This window comes from Rhinopithecus roxellana, chromosome 15 (genome assembly GCF_007565055.1).
Source record: "Rhinopithecus roxellana isolate Shanxi Qingling chromosome 15, ASM756505v1, whole genome shotgun sequence".
In the NCBI taxonomy this organism is placed as follows: Eukaryota; Metazoa; Chordata; class Mammalia; order Primates; family Cercopithecidae; genus Rhinopithecus; species Rhinopithecus roxellana.
Genome location: NC_044563.1, coordinates 88,156,835 through 88,180,342, shown reverse-complemented (window position 1 = coordinate 88,180,342; position 23,508 = coordinate 88,156,835). Strand labels below are relative to the sequence as shown.

The window sequence follows — 23,508 nt, the reverse complement described above, 5'->3', positions numbered from 1 at the left end:
GCATATCAGGACTGTGCAGAGCAAGAACTGCCTAAATAAATGAGCTGTCACATCATATTGGTTGCATACGAGTTCTGTAGTAATTATGATTTTGTTGGACATGACGATTTTGCAATGAAGTCACTCTTTTTAAGGCTTCTTAGAGGTGATTTACAGAATGTAAATGTTTGCTTTGGTATCTACATCGAGGTAAGCTAGATTATGCTGTGATAACAAATGACATCCAAATCTCAGTGCTGTTAGTACCTTCCATGGCCAATTGACTCGGGGGAGAGGAGGAGGTTCTGTTTCACTCTGTCCTTACTCAGGAACCCAAGCTGAGGGAGACTCCATCTCTATGCTTCTGTAATTACCAGTTCAGGAATTGGAAACATGATTAATTGCATACTATCTCTTTAAGTTTTCACCCAGGTGTGATACATACAGTTTCCAATCATGAATCACTGGCCAAAATAAGGCACATGGTCACGTCCCAAAGAGGATAGAGAAGTGAAATTCTACCATGAGCCTAGAAGGAAGAAATGTTGGGCAAGTAGCCTTAGTCACTACCACAGTTTCCAAAGACTTAACCTGGGGAGGGCTTTTCAGGGAGGAGCAACCGGGGACTGGGATTGCAGACTTAGATGTGTCAAATTGTCAGTTTCTGCTAGTGAAAGAATCAAGTTGAGGCAAAGTTGTATGTACTTGCATTCTAGGAGTCTGGTCACTGATTTTATGAAAATTAAGTTAGAGGTCAGGATGAGGCCAAGAAGTTGTAAGAGAGGAGAGATGGATCACAGGGACCAAGCAGAGCTCTGGAGAGCAGAACCCCTTCAGATGAGTGCTCTGGAGACTATCTACCATTCTACATGATTTCAGCTCTTTAATGGTTAGTGTCGCTGAGCCACTGTCTGTTTTCACTTGAGTTGACTACATAATTGGGAGTTCTGGGATACCTGACAGAAATGAATCTTAAATTGAACCTTCAAGGAAATGTAGGCTCTTGCTATGGACTGGCAGGAAGAAATGGCAAGGGCATTCTAGGAGTAAGTAGGTAAGGGAGGAACAAGTGCCAAACCAGTGTGAGATGTAATGGGATGCTATGAACATGGTAGGAGTACTGAGCTTCTTAAAACAAGGGAACAGAGAAGAACCACAGAGAATTAATTGCATAGTGATCCTCATTTAGTTATTAGCATTCCACATTTAGTGTTTGTCTATGTCTTTAGCCACAAATACATTAAACTCAACAAGTCCTCAGCAGTGTATTCAGATGGGTACCCTTAAAATACCCTGTCTCATAGTTTTCTTTGTCACTGATGCTAAACATTTCAATTCATCCACATACCAGAGTAATTTAGAATCACTTCAAAGCTGTGCCCACACCTGAACTTCTCATTTTAATCTAAATGTGATCCATTTTTTTGGTCTAAATTTTTTCTAACAGTATGAGATAAGAATAAAAATATTTAAGACACACCTAATCAAGCAGGAGCTATTTGAGCTTGCATTCATGTATTTCTTGGCACATTACGTAGGGTATTCTATTTGGGAAAATACAGTTAATATAAAATGGTCAATTTTGGTATGTATCGCCATATGCTGGGATAAGAACACTGTGCCAAGTCAGTTATAATCAAATGACCACATTATATTTAAATCTTCCAGACAGGTAAGGGATTTCGAATTAACTATCTATATTCTTAGACATAGTGCTCGACTAGTTGACTGAATTTAGATTTTTATTTATTTATTTATTTTTTTTTTTTGCCTAGATATTTGGATATTGTATAGACTTCTCCTTAGCACTGGACCCACTGGCCTTTGGGCAACTTCTTTAGTTCTTTCAACCTCCCTCTCAATTTTCTAAGAGCAGCACTATAGGGGGTATTTGGCTTCCAGGAAATTGCCCTGTGTAGTGTTCTTTGCACAAGCATGCTGCATTGTTCTTTCAAGCCTGAATATTTCCCCTCTTAACTTGGACATATTACAAGTGATATTATGCAACGGGTGTGAGCCATGTCAGTACAGGGAGTGTACTCCAGTGGTCATCAGAAGTTTTCATATTTATTCAGCATTATAATCTTTTCCATGTGACTGTTACTGAATTTGGGAGACTAAATGATGTAGGTATCGTCTCAATTATCTAAGCTGTTTATAACACCAAAAATTGATTGTCAATATTAGGGCAATAAACTTTCTTCCGTGAGACCAACCAATGTATTAGAGATGATGAAAGAATGGAAAAATAACCCAGAAAGTGATGAGGAAAACACAACAGAAGAGAAGATTAATCCATCCACTGAAGAAAAGTTGAAAAGTTACCAGCTCTGGGGAAATGTCCGTGATGACAATTACACTTCAGATGAAGAGGAGGAAAAACAGGTAGGAAGAATCATTGCTGCATTTCTCCAAAGTGTAAAATACCCTCACCACACCTGGAACATTTTTTTGCAAATCTGTCTTTTTGTTGTTAGTTTGTAACAAAGGCCAAGCATTATATAGCAAGTAAAGTTATTTCTGCTTTATAAGGCTAGCACGATTTAGTGATGTGGCCTACATGTTTATTTTAAGGTTGGTGATTATGTAGGGCAGGTGTCTGCAAACTTTTTCTATAAGGGAACAAATAGTAAATATTTTAGGCTTTGTGAGCCATAGTAGTCTCTGTCACAACTACTCATCTCTGACATTGTAGTGTGAAAACACCCATAGACCACAAATGAATGAATGTGGCCATGTTCCAACTCAACTATTTTTCCCCCCAAAACAGATGGCATGCCAAATTTGGCCCAAGGATCAAAATTAATAATTTTTGTACTCTACCAGACTATAGAATTTGGAATGGGTCTATGTATTACATAGAAAATTATCATTATTACATTATTCAGTTATTTTTGTCTGAATTTATGGTAACAAAAACTTTTTATATAGGTTTATTATTTTACCTTATTAGTTCTGAATACAGTTTTATTCTTTTTAATGAATAGAATTGAATAACATTTTGATTGGTTCTAGATTGTGGTCTGTTAGCTGGATATCCTGACAAAGTTTACCCAAAGCTCCCCTTCCCTGCTTTCTTGTTTGTTTCTGCATTTGCAGAAAATTTCTCTGTATGTGTTTGTTCTCCTTCCTGTCTTGAAATCTAATTAACATATCTTAACTATTACTTAATAATTGAGCATCCTGTCAGCAGGGACTGTGTTCACCTCAGGGTAGCCAGACTTCTCGTGAGGAGTCGCTGGTTTCTGATTCTTTGATGCCTAGAATTAGGCAGAGTGCAGAGAGGGACTGCCAGGGTAAATCCTGGACCAGACTCAGGGAGGTGCAGCATTGCTGGCCTATACCCCTCCCTGCCAAGAATCCTCTTAGTAACTTACAGAAAGGGACATGGTAGCATGATCTATTCATTGATTTTTATTTAGTGGTTGAGAACTTCATTACTTTATAGCAAATGTTTAGATAATAAGCATAACATAATGATTTAGGTATTTTGAGATGATAATATTTTTACCATAATGTAGACATAAGCTCATTGAATTCTTTTTCCTCTCTAGTGTGTTAACAACTCTTGCGATGCTTAGCTCTTGTGTGTATTTTATATTCTCCTTAAAAATAATATCATAAAATTCCATGTTTGCATTTCTTATTGAACATAGTTTGAAGATTTTTGTTGACTGACTTGGCATTTTATACACATATTCATACATATGCACATACCTACTTACACATGTACATGTATACACGTATACTCACATATTCTTGCACATATATATGTACATCTACATATACTCACATATGTATGATTATACACACGTTTTGTGGCCTTGAGTTATATTTATCACTGCCTCTAACATAAAATATGCTTGTGAACCAAATGTCTTCCATTCCCTTTTTCATTGCCGTGTCACACTTTTCCCCTCCCACTCTTCCAGCCGCCCCTGCAAGTCACAAATTAATGAAACTTACTATGTGAATCAACTAGGGAACAGAAGAATCGGAATTTGAATTGTTTGTGGGTGCTAGAACTATACCAGTGGGTTGAAATTTCAAGAATACAGAGATGGTAGGAATATTGGTTGATATTTTAGGAATGTAGGTTTCATCAACAGGAAAAATTTTTCCGTAGTCAGAATTCATCAGCAATGGAAAAAGGCTGGGCCATGGATAACAAACCTTCCACCTCCCCATCATTGGAAGTATTCAAGCAGACTCTGGAAGGCTACTTGTTATAAATGCCATAACAGGAATTCTTGCAAGGTGGGTAGAGCTTGTCCTCCCTTGATGTCCTCTAAGGAACTTTCCCATGCTTAGATTTGGGAATTTCTCAAAAGCCAGGATAATCACACCTTTCGAAAAAATGTCAGAGCTCTTGGAAAACTAGCAGAGAGAGTAAGTGAGGATGTGTTAAAAACAAAAACAAAAGCAAAAGCACTTGAACTCAGCACCTTCCTCCTTCCCTAAATAATGGTCCCTTGGTTCCAAATGCCTTGGACATTATGGGAAAATGCAGTCTGCATCTCCTCTTTGTTAATATTTGGACTAAGATATCACACTACACTTGTTTCAGATTTGTTTTCAGATAGTTGGCACTTGGCAATGTCCTTTTGTTCATTTCCACCTTTGTTTGGTTATGGTATTCTGAGGACAGTAATGTTCTCGCATGTATATCTTGTTTCTCACATGCTGAGGACATCTAGATAATGTTTTGTGCTGTTGGTAATCCTCTGAATTCCGTAAGACAAAGTCTTTATCAGCTTTACTGGATAGACTCGACTTTCACTCCTGCAATAGCATTTGCTCATCTTCCGATGAGACACTTGGCAGACCACTGCTTATTGCAGTAGTGTGCCTTTTAACATTAGGTCCTTAATGATTCCTGATAAATGCTATCATGCTTTCATTATTCATAAGCTCAGAAAACAATTGGAGAGAAATGAACATCCATAATTAAAGTGTACCTTCCCATAACCATGGAGGAAGGGACTGGAATCTCTAGATGCAATACAAGTATATTTGCATTATGGAATTATTGCTTTGTAATGGAGAAACCTCCTAATTGTAAAATTGTTTAACACAGTCTTGAATGAATTTGTTTAATGAAAATAGAAGATTTTCAGGCTCACGCCTGTAATCCCAGCACTTTGGGAGGCCCAGATGGGTGGATCACCTAAGGTCAGTAGTTTGAGACCAGCCTGGACAACATGGCAAAACCCTGTCTCTACTAAAAATACAAAAATTAGCTGGGCATGGTGGCACTCACTTATAATCCCAACTACTCGGGAGGCTGAGGCAGGAGAATCGCTTGAACCCAGGAGGTGGAGGTTGCAGTGAGCCGAGATCATGCCGCTGCACTCCAGCCTGGGCGACGGAATGAGACTCCGTCTCAAAAAAAAAAAAAGAAAAAAAGAAAAGAAAAGAAAAGAAAATAGATTTTTGTCATTATTTTCTTTTGTGATAATTTTTCCTTGACTGAAAACCTAGTTGTTACAGTATTGTAGGAGATAGTACATGTAGCAGTTGCTTTATCTAGGCTAGAAAGTAGAAAGGTATGGTGGTTTAGAAACTTTGATAAATTATTTTGAGAAATGATATGTGTTCATAAAACATTTTTTCAAAGACAAGAAATGTTGACATTTAAATAACATTGAAATTTAATACTTTGGTATGTTGATAATGTTTCTGTGAGGAAAAACTTAAGTTTTCATGATATTTTAGTGAGTGGGATAGAAATTTTCTTTTCCTGAAAGTTACATTTTAACTTTCTGAGTCCATGAGAACTGACTATCATATGAAAATGTGACAGTACTTGCACAATTGTGGCATACTTTCATATCCCAGTATTGAAGCATTGCAATATGGCATATGTGCCCAAGCACAGCCCTGAAAAAATCATAATAGTTAAAAGTACAACTTCGGATCTAGGCTGCCTGGATTCAGATTCTGGCTTCACCACTTAGAAGCTTTATGGTGTTCAGCAAGCCTCTGGGCCTCCATTTTCTCATCTATAAAATAGGGATAATAATCTCACCAACTAAGGGCTAGATGAAATCATGCATGTAACACTCTTGGCACGTGGTAAGTACTTATTAATGTTAGCCATTAATACTTTCATTATTACTGAAAATGTATATAGAATATTACTAAAATTGCATATGTTTTCCTGGTTGTATCAAGGCTCCTTTGGGTATAACTGTGGGAATAAACTAGTAAATAAACCAAGACATTTCATTTTCAAAAGTGGTAATGTGCTGCTTCTAACCTCAATTTGCTCTCTGAGTTTGGTGAGTTTCCTAGGGTACTGTGGTAGATTGGATTCTTGTTTCCAATTAATTATTCCTTTCCTATAAATAATTTGTACATGCATATTCTTTGCCATGTGACTTTGCAGTTCTCTCTACGAGAACTGTTGAAGGCTATTTTCTCACCCTACTAATGTTGGTTTTGGCTGTTATTCTGGCTGATGGAATGTTAAAAGGGTGTAATGTAAGCAGAACCTTAGAAGTGTTTGCATGATTTAGCTTGCTCTCTTCTATTTCTGTCACCTGCCATGAGAAGAGCATGCCTGCAGAAAGCCACAGGTTCTGGAATTGTGGAGATTTGTGGAACAGATCTGAATTCAGTCTAATACCTGAAGTTTAGCCTAGCACAACCAAACTCTGCAATTAATTGAGAAAAATAAATACTTGCTGTTACAAGATACTGAGATTTTTGCAGTTGTTTGTTGTGTGGTTGTGCGGAAAAGAGTTAACATAGGTGGTCTAAACTGCTGTCCTTCAAAAGACCTATTTATTTGCAAGGTTGACCCTTGGCTTATTTCTGGGAACTTAGCTAATTTTGTCTAAACTATTTGTGCAAACAATATGGTTCATGCTGAATACCTACTTTCCTTCTGGGAATCTGGGATTTGGGTAGGTGCTAGGCAGAGGCTGCCTATGTGACCATGGGTGCTGACTCTCCAATGGGCCTTCATAGTTGGCAAAATTTCACACATGCTGTCACAACTAATTGCAGGCGGAATTAAGCACATCCTCTGCAACTCCCCTGGGAGAAGACACTTGGAAGCTTGCTCATGGTTTCTCTTGGATTTAGCCTGAAGTGCCTTTTCCTTTTGCTGGTTGGGCTTTGCATCCTTGCACTGTAATAAGTCATAGCCATGAGTACAAATATAAGTGTTAAGTCCTGTGAGTCCTCCCAGTGACTTGTCGAACCTGGGGGTGATTGTGGGGACCTCTCAAACATAGTTGAATAACTACTGCAATAGTAGACTAATACAGGTACAAATAACTAATTGTGCTCACATTAATCTTGACCTGTTATTTGATCTAATGCTGCTTGCAATGAGAGTTGCTGGCCTGGATTCATAGGCTCCCATAAACAAGGCTTTTGTTCTAAAGGAATATTTTGTCCCTACTTCTACTCCCACGCAAGAGCTCTTTGTATAAGGCTTAGGTTTTACCACAGGCTTAACCAGATTCCCATTGTTGCAAAGATGTGTTAGTGAATCCTTTAAATCACTTCCCTCTCTTCCCAAGCCTGACTTCTGCTCAGCTCCCCTTAGGGCCTATAGCTGTTTGGCTATGCTATGCATATCCTTTCTCTATGGAGAACCAACCCATTGTGTTGGGTTATAACAAGTATTGCTTCAATTCCAAATGTATTAATTTGGGCCCATTTATCTCTTACCCTACCTTTATGCTATAAGTGTTACATGTATTACATCTACATAATTATAAACCCCACAAAATAGTGATATAATTTTTGCTTTAAATTGTCATGTATGCTTTCAAGAAATTAAGAGGAAAAATTTCTTTTATTTATCCAGATAGTTATCATTTCTGATACTCTCCTTTTTTCTTAACTTTTGATCATTTTTTTTGATGAAGTATCTGTGGAAATTTGAAATGTTCTTCGCTTATATGTATTGTGTCACTTTTCTCTGGATGCTTTCAAGGTCATCTCTTTATCTTTGATTTTCAGCAGTTTAACAATGCTATTGCTAAGCATGTTCTTCTTCACATTTATCCTGCTTGGGGTTTGCTGAGCTCCATGAATCTGTAAATTTGTACCTTTAGCCACATTTTAGAAGTTTTGTCATTATCTTTTCCTTTTTTTTCTGAGACTCCAATTACTCATATATTAGTTTGATATCGTTCTATAGATTCCTGAGGCACTATCCATTTTTTAATCTTTTTTTCTATTCTTTACATTGGATGCTTTCTGTTGATCTGTCTTCAGGCTTACTGGCTCTTAATGACTTAATGCCAATACATTGAGAAGTTTATATGAAATGGTCAAATTTCTTTTAAAAGTACAAAAACAGTTACACAAAAATAGAAAATCTGAATTATTTTGTGTTTATTTTTAAAATCATATCTGTAATAAAGAACTTTCCTAAAAAGAAAACTTTATTCCCAAATGATTTCACTGTCTAATTCTTCTAAATATTTAAAGAAGAAATAAGAAAACTTACACATAAACTCTTGAGAATATTTCTCAACTCATTTATAAGGCATGTTTGCCTTAAAAATAACAGTACCTAAAAATGACAAGGATGTTACAAGAAAATTGTTAGCCAATATCTCTCATAAATTATAGTCATAAAAATTTCAAACAATATTAGCAAACTGAATCTAGAAATATATAAAAGAATAGCATATCATAATTAAGTGTTTGCAGTATATTCCAGGAGTGCAGGTTTGGATTAACATCCACAAATCAACCAACATAATTCACTATATATAGATAAAGGAAAAAGCTATATAATCATCTCAATGATTTTGGGAAAAGCATTTGATAAAATTCAACACTAAAACATGAGAAAATCCTCAGCAGACTAGGAATAAAAGGGAACTTCTTTTACATAATAAGAGATTTTACAAAAAAATCCAAGCAATTAGTATCATTCTTAATGGCAAAATATTGAGTGTTTTCATGCTAAAATTAGGGGAAAGGCAAGGATGTTCTCTCTCACTAGTTTTCTTTAATATTGTACAAAAGGTTCTAGCTGATGCAGCAAGGCAATTAAAAGAAATAAAATTATATATGTTGTAAAGGAAGAATAAAACTGTCTGTACTTGCAGATGACATGTTTATATACATAGAAAATCCCAAGGAATCTACAAAAAGTGAATTAAAGAGGTTGCTGGATGCAAGATCTGTATATAAAAATTGTATTGTTATATATTAGCAATGAACAATTGGGAAATAAAATTTTAAAATACTAATTGCCACAACACATAAAACACTTAGTGAAAAATCTAACAAAATATATGCAAAATATTTATACCAAAACCATGAAATGTTGTTGAGCAAACTTGAAAAAGACTGAAATAGATGGAGAGATATACCATGTTTATGGTTTAGAATATTTGGTACTATTAAGATGTCAGTTCTCCCCAAATTAACTTACACATTTAAACCAATCCCAGTTGAAATCTGGAACACTTGCTTTTTTGTTATAAATTGACGAGATGATTCTAAAATTTATTTGGAGATACATAAAACCTGAAACAGACAAAATAACCTAAAAAGAACAAAGTTGCAAGACTTACATGACTTGATTTCAACATTTACTACATAGATACAGTAATTAATGCAATGTGGTGTTGATGTAAGGATAGAACAAAATTGGGAGTCTAGAAATAGACCCATGTTTATACAGTCAGTTGATTTTTGACAGAGATTTCAAAGCAATTCGAAGGGGTAAATGACAGTCTTTTTAATAAATAATGCTAGAACAATAGTAGATATATGTGAGGAAAAATGAAATTTGACCCCCTAGCTAAAACTGTACACAAAAATTAGTTTGAGAAGGGTAGAACTAAAACTAAAAGCAAAACTATAAAGCTTCTAGGATAAAACATAAGGGACTATCTTCCATCCAGCAGATAGTCAAAGATTCTTAGAACACAGACACAGAAAGCACTTTTAAAAACTGGTAAAATGGTTCCTAAAAATAAAACACATTTGCTCATCAAAAGCGTGTTAAAAAATAAGCAAGCCACAGACAGGGAGAAAATATTTGCAATAAATATATATGAGAGAGGACTTGTATGCAGAATATATAAACAACTCCTATACGCAATAAAGCAATTCATGTTTTAAAATAGTCAGTAGACTTGAACAGACACTTCACATAGGAAGATATACAAGTAGTAAATAAGCATATGAAAAGATGCTAAACATCATTAGTCATCAGGAAAATGGAAATTAAGACCACCGCAGGCTATCACTACATACTTTCTAGAATGGCCAAAATTTAAAACTAACAAGTCCAGATATTGGCAAGGATATGGAACAACTGGAATTTCCCCACCTTGCTGGTGGGAATGCAGAATGGTACTATTCTTTCAGAATATAGTTTGGCATTTACTTTGTGTGTGTGTGTGTGTGATGGAGTCTTGCTCTGTCACCCAGGCTGGAGTGCAGTGGCGCAATCTCGGCTCACTGCAACCTCCACCTCCTGGGTTCAAGCAGTTCTCCTGCCTCAACCTCCTGAGTAGCTGGGACTATAGGCGTGCCACCACACCCGGCTAATTTTTTGTATTTTTAGTAAAGAAGGAGTTTCACCATGTTAGTCAGGACGGTCTTGATCTCCTGACCTTGTGACCCGCCCACCTTGCCCTCCCAAAGTGCTGGGATTATAGGCATGAGCCACTATGCCCGGCTGGCATTTACTTTTAAGGTTAAGCATTCACTTACCATTTATCCAGCAATCCCAAGTTCACAAAAAGATTTGTAGTGTATGTTTGTAGCAGCTCTGTATATAAGCTGCCCCAAACTGGAAACAACCAAAATATCCATTAACAGAAGAATGAGTAAACAAATTGTGGTATATCCATACAATGGAGTACTACTTGGCAAGAAAAAAGAAATGAGTTACTATTACATGGATGAATCTCAAAAACCTACCTTTCAATGGCATGAGAATATACAAATATCTGAATAAAAATTCAATTAGAACTGTTAAGCAGAAGAACTCAGATACAAGAGTACATAATGCATTCTTTTTCATGTATATGAAGTTTAGAAAAGGCAAAACTAATTTATGTTGAAAGAAGCAGAATAGTTGTGGCTCCCAGGAGAAGGTTGACTGGGTTGTGGCAAGAGAGAACTTTCTTGGTAATTGTTCTATTTCTTGATTGTGGTGTTGGTTATACAGGCCTATGTGTTTGTCAAGACTCATCAAACTGTACACTTCAGATATGTTATTCTACTGTATGTAGATTATACCTCAGTTACAAAGAAAATAAACATATTTTTTTTTTTGTAATTTGCAAGTTAGATTTCATTTCTGTTGACTCCACACAAGACCCAGATCTTTATGCAAGTAACCTTAGAAGTCTATATATTTGGAAGTCAATTTTTCTTCTCCCTTAGCTTTTCTTTCCTTTCCTTCTTCTGAAAACCATAGGGATGTGAGAGAAGATCGGTAGCCATTACACACAAAACTATAGCAGAAAACTTGTATCAGAATTTTGTCATTTGGACCTTGTGCAGGCCTATAATTTGAATGCGTGACTCTAGAAATTGTTGCTATGGTGATAAACCACTTTACTTAAATAGCATGTATTTTACTCAAAATTCAGAGAAATGCTAACAGTTTCTAGTAATCATGCACTAGTATTAACTGGCAGGGATATGCCTAGAGCTTACAGGTTTTGCATCCATTATCACCAGACAAGTTCATCAGGTTAAAGCCATGCCAGTGAATAATGAAATATGTATAGTTAGTCCAATTTTCTTGTTACATATCTCCCCTTGCACACATGGAGCCCCCTTTTCAAGATTAATAATATGAGCTAGAGAAATTAGGCCAAGGGTACTGAATTACAAAAAGGTGAAACTAGAGGAAAGCTTGTAAGGTCATCTTTTCCATCACTCTGCCTCGAATAGAACTGACTGTTCTTCAACTGTCCCAAATGGTAAGAATTTGCCAGAGATGAAGAACAATTGAAATGCTGCTTGAGGCAGCCCTTGATGTAACCGTCCTGACTGACTGCAGCACTCAGAGATGCTGTCCACCTCCACAGTGCTGAAATATGCCTCATCCTTCATTTTATAGATTTTGATTATATATAGCCTCTTATTCTTTATCTTTTAGATTGAAGAGCACTCTTAAAAAGAAACCTTCATTCCTTAATCATATTAGTAGCCTGTCTGTAAACATTCTCTGGTCCCTTTATACCTGTTCAAGCTGGTTGCAGTGTTTCAGGTACGAATTCATCATGATTTTATATAAGGATAGAAATTTTTTTCTTTGATTTCTAAAATGCTTTCTGATGATAGCTAGGTTTTTCTGACCAGTGTGCCATGGTACATTAGACCAGTATCTTCAAAGAACAGCCTATGGTGACTTTTAGGTCTTCTCTTGGATTGGTAAATATATGCCCAACAGTCTCATAATGATCATTTAGAATCTTTCCCCTAAGAACTAAGTATTGAAATTCCTCTGTTATCTTTCTCCCCCTTTGTACAATCTTATGGGAGCTCATCATCTTCTATTTGCTTTTCCTGACCTGGAAGATCTTACAGCCTTGGCAATTTCATTTTTCATTTCTCTGTTCTATTACTTACAAAACTATAAAATTGCATCAGTGACAGCATAGATCCCTGAGGAATCCCACCAGCTATGAGAGAAGAAAAGGAGAAATGCAAAACTTAGATAACCTATAACCCAACAAAATAAATTACTGAAAAATTAAGATTTGTCCATGTTTCTAGATAAAGCTTGGAAGCTGGAATTTGCCTTGCCCACTCCAGGAACTAAGAGGCTTGGCTCTTTGTGAAGAAAACTATGGCCTGGCCTGGAGGTCACCATGGTGGCCATTCTGCATTCATGTTCTGTTAGCATCAGAGGAATGGTTTCAATGAAGGATATTTGAGGGGAGTCTCAGACTCTTTTAGAAAAACTATTAGGATACTGCTTCCTAAACAATGGCATCCTAAACTTCATGCAACTGGAATTTAGTAAAGAGAAATGGTAAGGCACACATACACATACAGTATTTTATAAGACAAACCCATATACACAGAAGCATAAACATTTGCATATTGAGATCATCCTGGCCAACATAGTGAAACCCTGCCTCTAATAAAAATACAAAAATTAGCTGGGCATGGTGGCGCGTGCCTGTGATCCCAGCTATTGGGAGACTGAGGTAGGAGAATCACTTGAACCCGGGAGGCGGAGGTTGCAGTGAGCCGAGATTGCATCATTGCCCTCCAGCTTGGGCGACAAGAGCAAAACTCCATCTCAAAAATATATATATATATATTTGCATAAAGGCAAGTAGATTTGAATTGATGTCACCAGGGAGTGAAGGAGCAAATACTGTGATTTGTTTCAGTGCAGCCAGCATTAAGCTGATTTTGGAGCTCAATTAAAATATGGATGACTGTATTAGTTTTAACATGTATTAAAACCAAATTGACAAATAAGAAAACAGGCACTCTTATATGCTACTGGTAAGATTATACATCAGTACAACTGCGGTGGAAGGCAACATGATGATATCTTTCAAAATTACAAATCCGTATACCATTTATCTGAAGAATTTCTCTTCTAAAATATATATTCTGTGGAAAAACTTACGAATGTGCAAAATGTCATGTGCAAAATGTGCTTGCAAAATATTGGAAACAAACCTGAGTGTTCATTGTAAAGGGAGTGGTTAAATAAATTATCGTACTTCTAAACAAGAGACTATTGCATAGCCAAAAAAAAGAATGAGGACTTTTTCTTTCTATGAATTGACATGGAATGATCTTCAAGATAATCATTAGTTGAAAAAAGTCAAGGTGTAAGAGTGTTTATAGTTGGCTACTATTTGTATGAAAGGCGGGAAGAAAGCATGTCAATAGATGAGTGTATTTGTCTGTTTTCATACTGCTAATAAAGACATACTGGATAATTTATAAAGAAAAAGAAGTTTAATGGACTCACAGTTCCACCTGGCTGGGGAGGCCTCACAATCATGGTGGAAGGCAAAGGGGGAGCAAAGATACGCTTTAGGTGGCAGCAGGCAAGAAAATGTGTGCAGGGGAACTGCCCTTTATAAAACCATCAGATCTCGTGAGGCTTATTCACTATCATGAGACCAGCACAGGAAAAACCTGCCCCTGTGATTCAATTACCTCCCACTGGGTCCCTCCCACAACATAAGATTATGGGAGCTACAATTCAAGATAAGACTTGGGTGGGGACACAGCCAAACCATATCAATGAATTAGATTGAACCATAGGAAATTGCCATTATTAGACTGTTTTCGACCTGCAGCCAATGGAAATGACAGTGGAATGACAACCACATCCATTTGGTTCCACCTAATATTTGCTTGAAGATGCATAAAATCTCTCTGAAAGTGTACACTATAAATTGACAGTATTGGTTGTCTTTGGGGGGCAGAGCTCAGTTAACTACGGGGTAAGGAGGAGATTTTGAACATTGTGAATATTAAATCATAGGGATGTACTATCTGTTTAAGAAATAAATAACTAAATTTACAAAAAAATCAATGTGGCTGAGGAAAATCATTTTCTTATCTTACTACAAAATGAAACAGAAATATCATATTTCTACACCAAAGCAACTAAACATTGTTTAGTTTTCTTTTTCCTTCCACTTTGCCAGAAGACTTTAATAATGATCTTAAGATATTATATCCAAGAAGAAAATACCAGCATCTATAGAGTTTTTGGGAAAAAGAAAAAAATTCTCATCAATAATTCTGTTCACAGAGACTGTTTCTGAGTATTTCTTCCTGGTGACTGCAACTCCTGAAACTACTGTAATGACTCAACTACATTAACAAATGGAGCAGTGAAGAAGAATGGAACCATTAAGCCAAATATGAATATAAGTACATTAAAGGAAAATGAATCTTTATTCCTACCCGATAGAATGTTAGTTGTAGTGGACATGTTGAAAACTACTTCCTCAACAACTTGGATGATAACTCAAAATCCAAGTAGAAATGTCAAAAGAGAGAAAGTTACACTTAGATTCACCTTTTAATAGGATTTGTATGTAAAGGTAATTAAATTTTATGAATTGAAATTTTCAAGATAGGGTGTATATCTTTTAGAGACCAGCACTGTACTAAACAAAGCAACTTGTTCTCAGCCAGATGCTCTAACATCAGGGGTGTTGTATCCTCACCTTATCACTGAACATAAGGAGTTTTCGATAAAAATACAACCTATGTGAAGGAATACTAAAGAATTTTAAATATTTTCTACCTCTTAAAAGAATACACAGAAGCAACCCAGAGGTTTTCTTGGGGGAGAAAAAGAACTAAAGAAAGTGACCTTTTTACATTTCAAATTTTGTACAAATTAAAATTTTAAGGTACAAAATGATTTTTAAGTATTACCTGCTCAAGAATTAGCATATGCTGGTTATAAAATCAGACACAAGTGATGTTCTGAAGAGGCACACTTTAAGGGCTTTCTTCGGTAAGCAAACATCAGGTAGATTTTCTTTCTTGAAATATAGATGCCAAAAGTCTTACAGGACCCAGACTTTTACTGCAGCCCTGGGAAGTCATGGATTCACTAGGCAAACATATATTAAGTGCTACTATTGGATATAAAACGTCATTACATCACAAGAACCTGAATGATCCAGGAAACACTGCATTTATTTTGTGTTACACACCATCTTATCACACTCTTTGAAAATTGTTAACCTGATTTTTAACCCAAGTGTGCTGTGACTTTCAGGTAACCAGAGTATTAAACTTGTGAGCTCTTTTCTCAATCATCCTGTGTAAACCAGAGCTTCCCTCTCTCTACCTCAGTGGCTTGGCCCCTGTGTTGCTTTGTGGGTCTCCTGAGACAATCTCTACTCTTTTAGAACTCTATGCTCCAGCTTCACTTAATTAAAAGTGATCACTTTAAAAATGGGCCTAAGGTCAAAATGGACCCTGCTTCCCTCATGACAGCAGGATTCAAGACCACTTCTTCCTTTACTGTGGATTGAGGCAACCTGAGAAAATACAACTGCCTCTTAAAACCCCATCTGCTTGTTTTCTACTCTAAAGCTCACATAATACTTTCATGGCCACACTTTCTCTTCATTCTCATGGTAACCTCTTGTGGCAAATGTGCAAATATTATTTGCCTCCACTTAAGGGCAAGGAACAGAGAGGCTCAAAGAGGTCCATAGTGGTGTGACTGGGATTAGAAACCAGTCTCTGGAATTAATGCGGGAAGATAGTGGGGATGTGAGTGTGGGCCTTATGTAGCACTTTATACCCAGGTTAGAAAGAATAATTACGTTGTACTTGTCAGGGTATCCATACAAATGTCAGAGCTTGTGTAGAAATCTGTAAAGATGAAGTGAGTACAATTATGTCTAAGTGGACTTCCCTGCACAAATGTTACCAGTCATTTACTTACATTTTGGATAGCAGAGGTTTCCAAATTGAGCCTGTAGAGTTTGCTCCACACAAAACACTGAACAATTCAGTTTTCTTAAAGGTGCAAAAGGATCTTTTGGCATTTAATGATAATGTTACAATATGACTAGTTTGTACCCTGTGTATCTAGAGAGTGCTCCCGCTTGCAAATCCTGGACAGCTTTATAGTTCCTTGCATCTTTGAATTGATGTGCATTGCTTTGTGTCTGAAAATTAATCAAGACCTTTTATTTGCAGTCTACTGCTTATGAAAAGCAATTTCCTGCGACCAGTAAGGACAGCTATGACACGTGCAGTTCAAGTTTCACATCTAACAGACTCCTTCCAGCTGAAATCAAGGGGGAAATGGAGAAGACCCCTGTGACTCCAAGCCAAGGAACAGCAACCAAGTATCCTGCTAAATCCAGGGCCCTGTCCAGAACCAAGAAGAAACTCTAAGGTTCCCTCCAGTACTGGATGGTACAAAAACAAAGCTGTTGTTGTTAGCACTTTGATGAGGGGGTAGGAGGGGAAGAGGACAGCCCTATGCTGAGCTTGTAGCCTTTTAGCTCCGCAGAGCCCCGCCATGTGTTTGTACCAGCTTAAAATTGAAGCTGGTTATCTCCAAAGCAGCATAAGCTGTACGTGGCATTAAAGGACAGCCACCAGTAGGCTTGGCTGTGGGCTGCAGGGAAAATCAACTCAAGATGTACACGAAGGTTTTTTAGGGGGGCAGATACCCACAATTCAAGGCCGTGGGCACACTTGCTCATTTTTACTTCAAATTCTTATGTTTAGGCACAGCTATTTATAGGGGAAAACAAGAGGCCAAATATTGTAATGGAAATTCCAAATGATACGTGCACTTTGTACTAGAAGACTTTGTTAGAAAATTACTAATAAACTTGCCATAGGTATTACAGCAGAAGTGGTTCATTCACATGTGTTTGTGAGATTTTAGGTTGCTATAGATTGTTTAAGACAACTTATTTTAAACATAGAAAGATAGGAGATTTTGTAACTGCTTGCCATTAACTTGCTGCTAAATTCTCAATGTATTGATTAAATCAATAAAAAACAGATGTTACTCAGCACATTAATTTTTATGTTAACAAGAGGTGACTATAATAAGGTCCTCTAAGCCTTTATACAAATTATAAGTTTGGTCTACTGCTGCAATGGTAGGCACACATCTTTGGGGAAGATTATGAAGCAAGAAATAGGGGAACATACCTCATTTCTCTTCGCATTATAGACATCTCCTTTCCACCTGGGTAACTAATTTTGCCAGTTGAAGTCAAACTGGGTGAATAGCTGCTTTCCTTTGCTTCCCAAGCAAATTCTAAAGAAAGAATTTGTAATTGCTTTTACCTTCATAAAGATATAACCTAGTTCCGTTCCAAACCCCCAAGGAATTGTCAGGTCTCCAAAATGGCCCACATCTGGCCAGCTGAGCACATACTAGTTGCATTTAAATCCACTTGGTAACTAAAAGTAGTACATGTGCTTCTTGCAATTAGTTTAGAAGACACTATTGTGATTCTGAATGAGTCAAAGATACCACGGGCCTGTGTTGCCCCGCGTGGCTCTGCCAGTATTTTCTTAGTACCTTCAGTGTGCTTCCCTTGGGGGAACCTGCAGGTCAAGGCATATCTGGTGGAAATTGTCTGTATTTTATTTTAAATTGGCATTAACATAGCTGCTTCAAGATCTTTCTCCCTTCTTGATGACTAGTTCCAGTCATATCGGAAGCCCATAAACCATATCCTGAGCTTTAAGCTTTCTCTCAGGGTTTAGTGAGCCAGTCTTTGAAGGGCATGTTCTGTCCACCTGAAGAGAATTCTGGCCTTATTAGCTAAGTGAAACCTTCCCTTCCCTAGTAGTAGCCTCAAAGGCAGATGTGTGCGCTTCAGTTCTGTCACCTCTGGTGGGGAAAAGCAGGGACCTAGTGCACGGTGGCTGCTTGTCTCCTTGCAGAAAAGCCTAACCAACATGGTGGCTTTGATTCTGCCTATTCTCTGGGCCTGAAAATGAAATATCCTCTATATTCAAAATACTCTTACTTTCACAGCAATACTCTTAGGATTAGAAGATCCTGTTGTCAAATAGAGTACTATCCACATTTCTCTTGGTCCTAAAAATGAGCGATTCTGCTCAATAAACTTGAGCAAAGGTCCAGAATTAACCACTAACTGAAAGGTGAAGTCATTTTATAACACATTAGCATGTCTTCACCTTTTCCCACCTCACACCAGGCAAGGCCAACCACCCAGCCTACCATACGATGCATTCTATTAAAGCCCCTCCACCGAGACGTTCATTTGATTTGTAGGTGTCATTTTAATAGAAATTTAGCTCACTCTTTCTAGAGAGAATTTCCACATCATTTTCGTTACTTATTTGTATTTTTGTTACTTCATTGGGGAGAACACACTTGGACCAGGCCATGTCTGAACTTTGTATTCCAAAGGATGTGCCTCTTTAAGGTCTGGGTATATATGGCCTTCCTTCCTGCATTTGCTTTCAGAACTGTGAAAAAATGGTGCTCTTCCATTTCAGATTGACTTTCAATGACTGATAGGCCAACTCAAAGGCACCAATGACAAACACTGCGATACCTCCTGTGCTCCGTAGCGTGGGGAGCTGGGTTTGGCTGTGATCCAGTGGGACATAGCCTGTCTAGGACAGCACAGAGCAGGTGTTATTTTCAAGGAATACAAATAGTGATCCACATTCCAACTTTAGTAACAGATAAGACAGGCAAAATATGATAAAAAAGAGAAATGCAGGCAAGCTGGGGACAAATTCATCTGAGGAGAGTAGAGGATGATATCAGAGAAGGCCTTACATCAGAGAAGGAAGGAAAATGGGGATATGTGGAGCAAAATGAAAATAAATTATAATTCATAAAGAAGACAGGATGACAACACATGGTTCTGCCAAAGCTGGAAGCCGGAGCGAGAGGAGGGAAGCACTGCTCATAGAATATTTGGTTACTCTAGGCCAGTCTGAGGTAAAGTTAGCCCCTCCCAGGGCCCGTACACAGGCAAACCTAGATAAAGGCACAGGTTGAGGAAACAAAGACCCAGGAAAACTGAAGCTGAGATTTTAAGAGTCGGCCACAAAATTGTCCTTTCATTTTGAGTAGGAACGTTGTGTGTTGCTGCGGGGGTTGGGTGGGGGGCAGCCAAAAACAAAAACATTTTGTGCTTGTCACTGAAATACTTTGTTTAAATAATTCTATTTGACTCCAAAATGTAAGTTCCAGGTTAGACAGATCAAAAGCAACCAGTCTTGAAAATGAAGCTTTTTAAATTCCAGCCCCGCTGTTGGAACAGAGAATAAAGGCTTTGTTTAAACATGCATTCCCAGCAGCAAGCAGAGCTTTGAAATTGGCCGGGGAAGTTGCGTCCTATAATGGCTGCGCTTGGCTAGAGACCAAGGAGCTGTGGCCTCTGGGAAATGGCCCTGGGCTGGATATTTTCTATTTGCCCCTCCAGAACCACTCTGCCTGCTCTGCCCTCTCTACCCAGAGAGGCTGATCTTCAGGGACTGCATTAACACACTCCCTGGGCTTCTGGATTCGTTGGGATTCTGTCAATGAAGACACCAAGGGGAGATGAGAGAAGGGGAGAGCCAAGTCCAGACGCTGACCCCCCAAGTGCCTCCCTGCTCTGGGCCAGGCTGCTGGGCATTCGCTGCCTTCTTTGGTGGGCGCAGCTCCTGCCTGGCAGCCCTCTTACTGTGTCCCCTGCCCTTGCAGGCCAAGACCAGCCTATTGCCCTGGCTACTATGTCTTCCTTTGTGGGTTTTCCTAAGCCCTCTCAGTGCCTTTATGAACAGTCTCTGTTAAACCCTCACCTTCCATATTTGAGTTTACCATCTGTCTTTGGCTGCAACCCAAGTGGTGTTGACCCTTTCCTTATCAGTGCTGCATTGTTCCTGACCCAGGGTAGTTTTTTCTCTGGCTGCCAGTCTTCGACCAAAGTACAGTAAAGGGCAAAAAAAAAAAAAAAAAAGATAAACGAGCTCTTCTTGACAAAAAGAAATGACCTGGGTGGTCACTAGGGGTTAGGGGTGGGGCTGGCGGGGAGATTTTCCTGAGGTTGGGAGCTAGGTAGAGCAGGACACATTGAGCATTGCCCGACACTGAACCCGAAATCTGAAATTGTCTGCGCTCAAGGTTTGGGAGCCTAAAGAATGCAGCACTTCACTGTGACAGCCAAGAGGACCTGGGAGGAGGCCGCCCCATGCTAGCTGTCAGCTGCCAGTGAGGGACCAGGGAAGGGGCTTCCAGGGGACCCTGCAGAGCCCAGGGAGCACAGGTGACCTGAAGACAAGACGTCTCCTGGGCTTCGTGTTCACTTAATCTCTGCAAGCACTGAACTCACTTTACAGAAGCGTTCTAAGGTAGAAGTTTTTGACTATTCAAAGACTTCACATCGCTCAGCTGTCCTCTTCAGGATCCTGCATTTTTCTGAGTGAACTGGCTGAGAACTGATTTTGATTTCTGTTCAGTATGTTGTTATCAGTTAATTCTCATTGGTGAGCCAATTTTCTTTGCTTTTGTTCTTCAAAGCGAGGCCGCATCCGCGGCTGTCTTGCATTTTTGCGGCTGCCTTCTTCAGTCCCTACTATAATCAGCTCAACTCTGTGCTTGCTGGGTCAGTTCTCCATATGTCCCTGAATAATCTGGGTCAGCCCTCAGAGGATTGGTGGGGGTTCCCACCACTGCCCCATTGGGAAGGTTAATAGGACCCTTTGCAGTGTCACCAGGGCACTCTCAGGGACCTCCCCTTCCCTGTTGCCCGGTGCCATCCCAGGCACCTTAGCCAGATCCTGGACCTCCTCCTCCAAACATGCATCAGGTCCTGTCCTGGCCCAGAGAACAGAACTAGAGACACCGTGCAGCCCCTGCCTCCGTCCAGGCTCCTGCTGGTTCCTCTCCTAACTAGATCCTCCGGCATCTTCATGGCATATCCAGGGCATTGATGCAGGGGCCACAGAAGTCTCCCTGCCCTTTGAGGACCAAAACCTCCCTGTAGGCAAGGTCCTGAAGCCAAGCTATTCTTTAGGAAAGCCTTTCCTCAGTCAGCACAAAAAGTTGTCTCCATCCCCAGGAGCAATTGCAAGGCTGGAGGAGTCAGCATTTCTGTGTAACTGAAGGGTGGGGCAGGTGGGGCGGAAGATGGAGGGCAATTGATCCCCTCCCTGGACCCTAAGGAAGGCGCCCTTGCGGGGAGGTAGCAGCGGATATTTCCTGGTCCAAATACTGGCTTCCACTTAGTTACTAGAATCAAAGTCTTTTTGCAAGCTGGACTTTGAGCTATAGTAGTAGATGGGATCTATTTTAACTAAAACCCCCTTTCAGAGTCATGATGTAACAGCAGCAACATACACAGAGCGCTTACTACATGCCAGACACCATTCTAAGCACTTTACATGTATCAGTTATTTCCATTGTTACCACAACCTGTGAAGTTGATACCATTATCTCTACAGAGAAATGAATTGAGGCACAGAGAGATTAAGAACTGTGTCCAAGGTCACACAGTTAAGAAGTAGCACAACGGGCCGGGCGTGGCGGCTTCCACCTGTAATCCCAGCACTTTGGGAGACCGAGACGGGCAGATCACGAGGTCAGGAGATCGAGACCATCCTGGCTAACACAGTGAAACCCCGTCTCTACTAAAAATGCAAAAAATTAGCCTGGCACGGCGGCGGGCGCCTGTAGTCCCAGCTACTTGGGAGGCTGAGGCAGGAGAATGGCATGAACCCGGGAGGTGGAGCTTGCAGTGAGCCAAGATTGCGCCACTGCACTGCAGCCTGGGCGACTGAGCGAGACTCCGTCTCAAAAAAAAAAAAAAAAAAAAAAAAAAAGTAGCAGAACAATAACTGGAACCCAGCCAGTGGGCTCAAGTATCACTGTTGTACTATATGCCTCTCAAGGCGTTTGTATTTTTGCTCCCCTACTCTTTAGGCCTGAGCTACCATGAAGTTTGATCCCAGAGTTTCAAAAGACCGAGCAACTCACAAACACCTCCGTCTCCAGCAGGAGCCTAGAGTGATAATTTTGACAAGTTTGGGCTTGAGGTTTCAGAAGGGAGTGGAATTACTTTTCATGTTGACAAATTTGGTCGAGACTCAAGCACTGTATCAGGGAAAGTTGCATTCTGAAGGACTTTGTGTGATAAAAGTAAGTTCTTAAGGCTTTAACTGGTCCTTTTGTCTGGAGCAGTCTTTAGAAGCCTTTGAATATGTTTTTAACCGAAGAGAGAAAAAAGGCTTCATTCCTTCCTCAGGAATTCACAGGGACCGTCGTTTCTGTGCAGACATGACAGATCGATGCTTACCAGGAGCAAAGTGTGATTCTCATCACAGGGCAGCTAGGGGTTAGAATCACTATCATGTTTCGATTTCCCACATGCCTTCATCAGGTGGTGTGAGCAGCTGTGCCGCTGAGCGGGTGGAGTTCAGATGTGGAGTCCACCTCCCCATCTTGCCTTCCTCTAGCTTTTGCCGTTGCTCACTGCTTTAGATGACTTAGATGCAGTGACGTTGTGTCCCTTTCACATTGACACCGTTCCTGGTTCGGGGGCAGCCGTGTTTTTATAGGCTCAGTGGATTCTGTGGTGCAGGACGGGAGACGGCTGCTCTGGGCCTAAGCCAGCAGCTAAGGATGGTGCCATCTCTCCCCAGCTGCCCACCCCCCAGGCCATTGCCTGCCACTTGGTCCCAGGAGAAGAGAGGCAGTTCTTATTCAGGATCCTCATTGCTGTTTTGGAACTTCAGAAGAAAAGACTTCTAGCTCCCCAAAACCATGCAAATGGATACATTTTTACAAGAGTTGTTTTTCTTCCAGAAGCAGTTACCTGGTTGTAACTTCAGTCCCTTGCCCCCATCAGCACAGAAATTAGTCATGAGACTGTAGTCATTTAGCCACTTAAGTTTCATGTCAACTTTCTGCTCACCAACTTTTTATATCAGTTCCTGACCAGGCTTCATTGTTGTGTAGCCCAGCCCGTGTGAAATCTTGACAGAAATGTCTTACCTGCAGTGATTCTGATTGCTTGGAGGGGAACAGTCTGACCACTGCCAGAATCTTTTTCTTTTCCTGTAAGATGACCA

At 39.4% G+C, this 23,508-nt stretch overlaps 1 protein-coding gene across 12 annotated transcripts in view; it reads left to right on the top strand.

Moving 5' to 3' along the window:
* STK33 (serine/threonine kinase 33) overlaps window positions 1–17,471 on the top strand; it is a 229,368-nt gene extending 211,897 nt beyond the window's left edge. For 11 of the 12 annotated variants that reach the window (XM_030919020.1, XM_030919019.1, XM_030919017.1 and 8 more), the window contains 2 exons: window positions 2,167–2,364; window positions 16,639–17,471. In XM_030919020.1, the coding sequence (XP_030774880.1) occupies window positions 2,167–2,364; window positions 16,639–16,839 (399 nt within the window). In that variant the 3' untranslated portion in view covers window positions 16,840–17,471. The remainder of the gene's footprint in view (window positions 1–2,166; window positions 2,365–16,638) is intronic. The other variant, XM_030919023.1, reaches the window with a different exon arrangement.
* The last annotated feature ends 6,037 nt before the right edge of the window (window positions 17,472–23,508 follow it).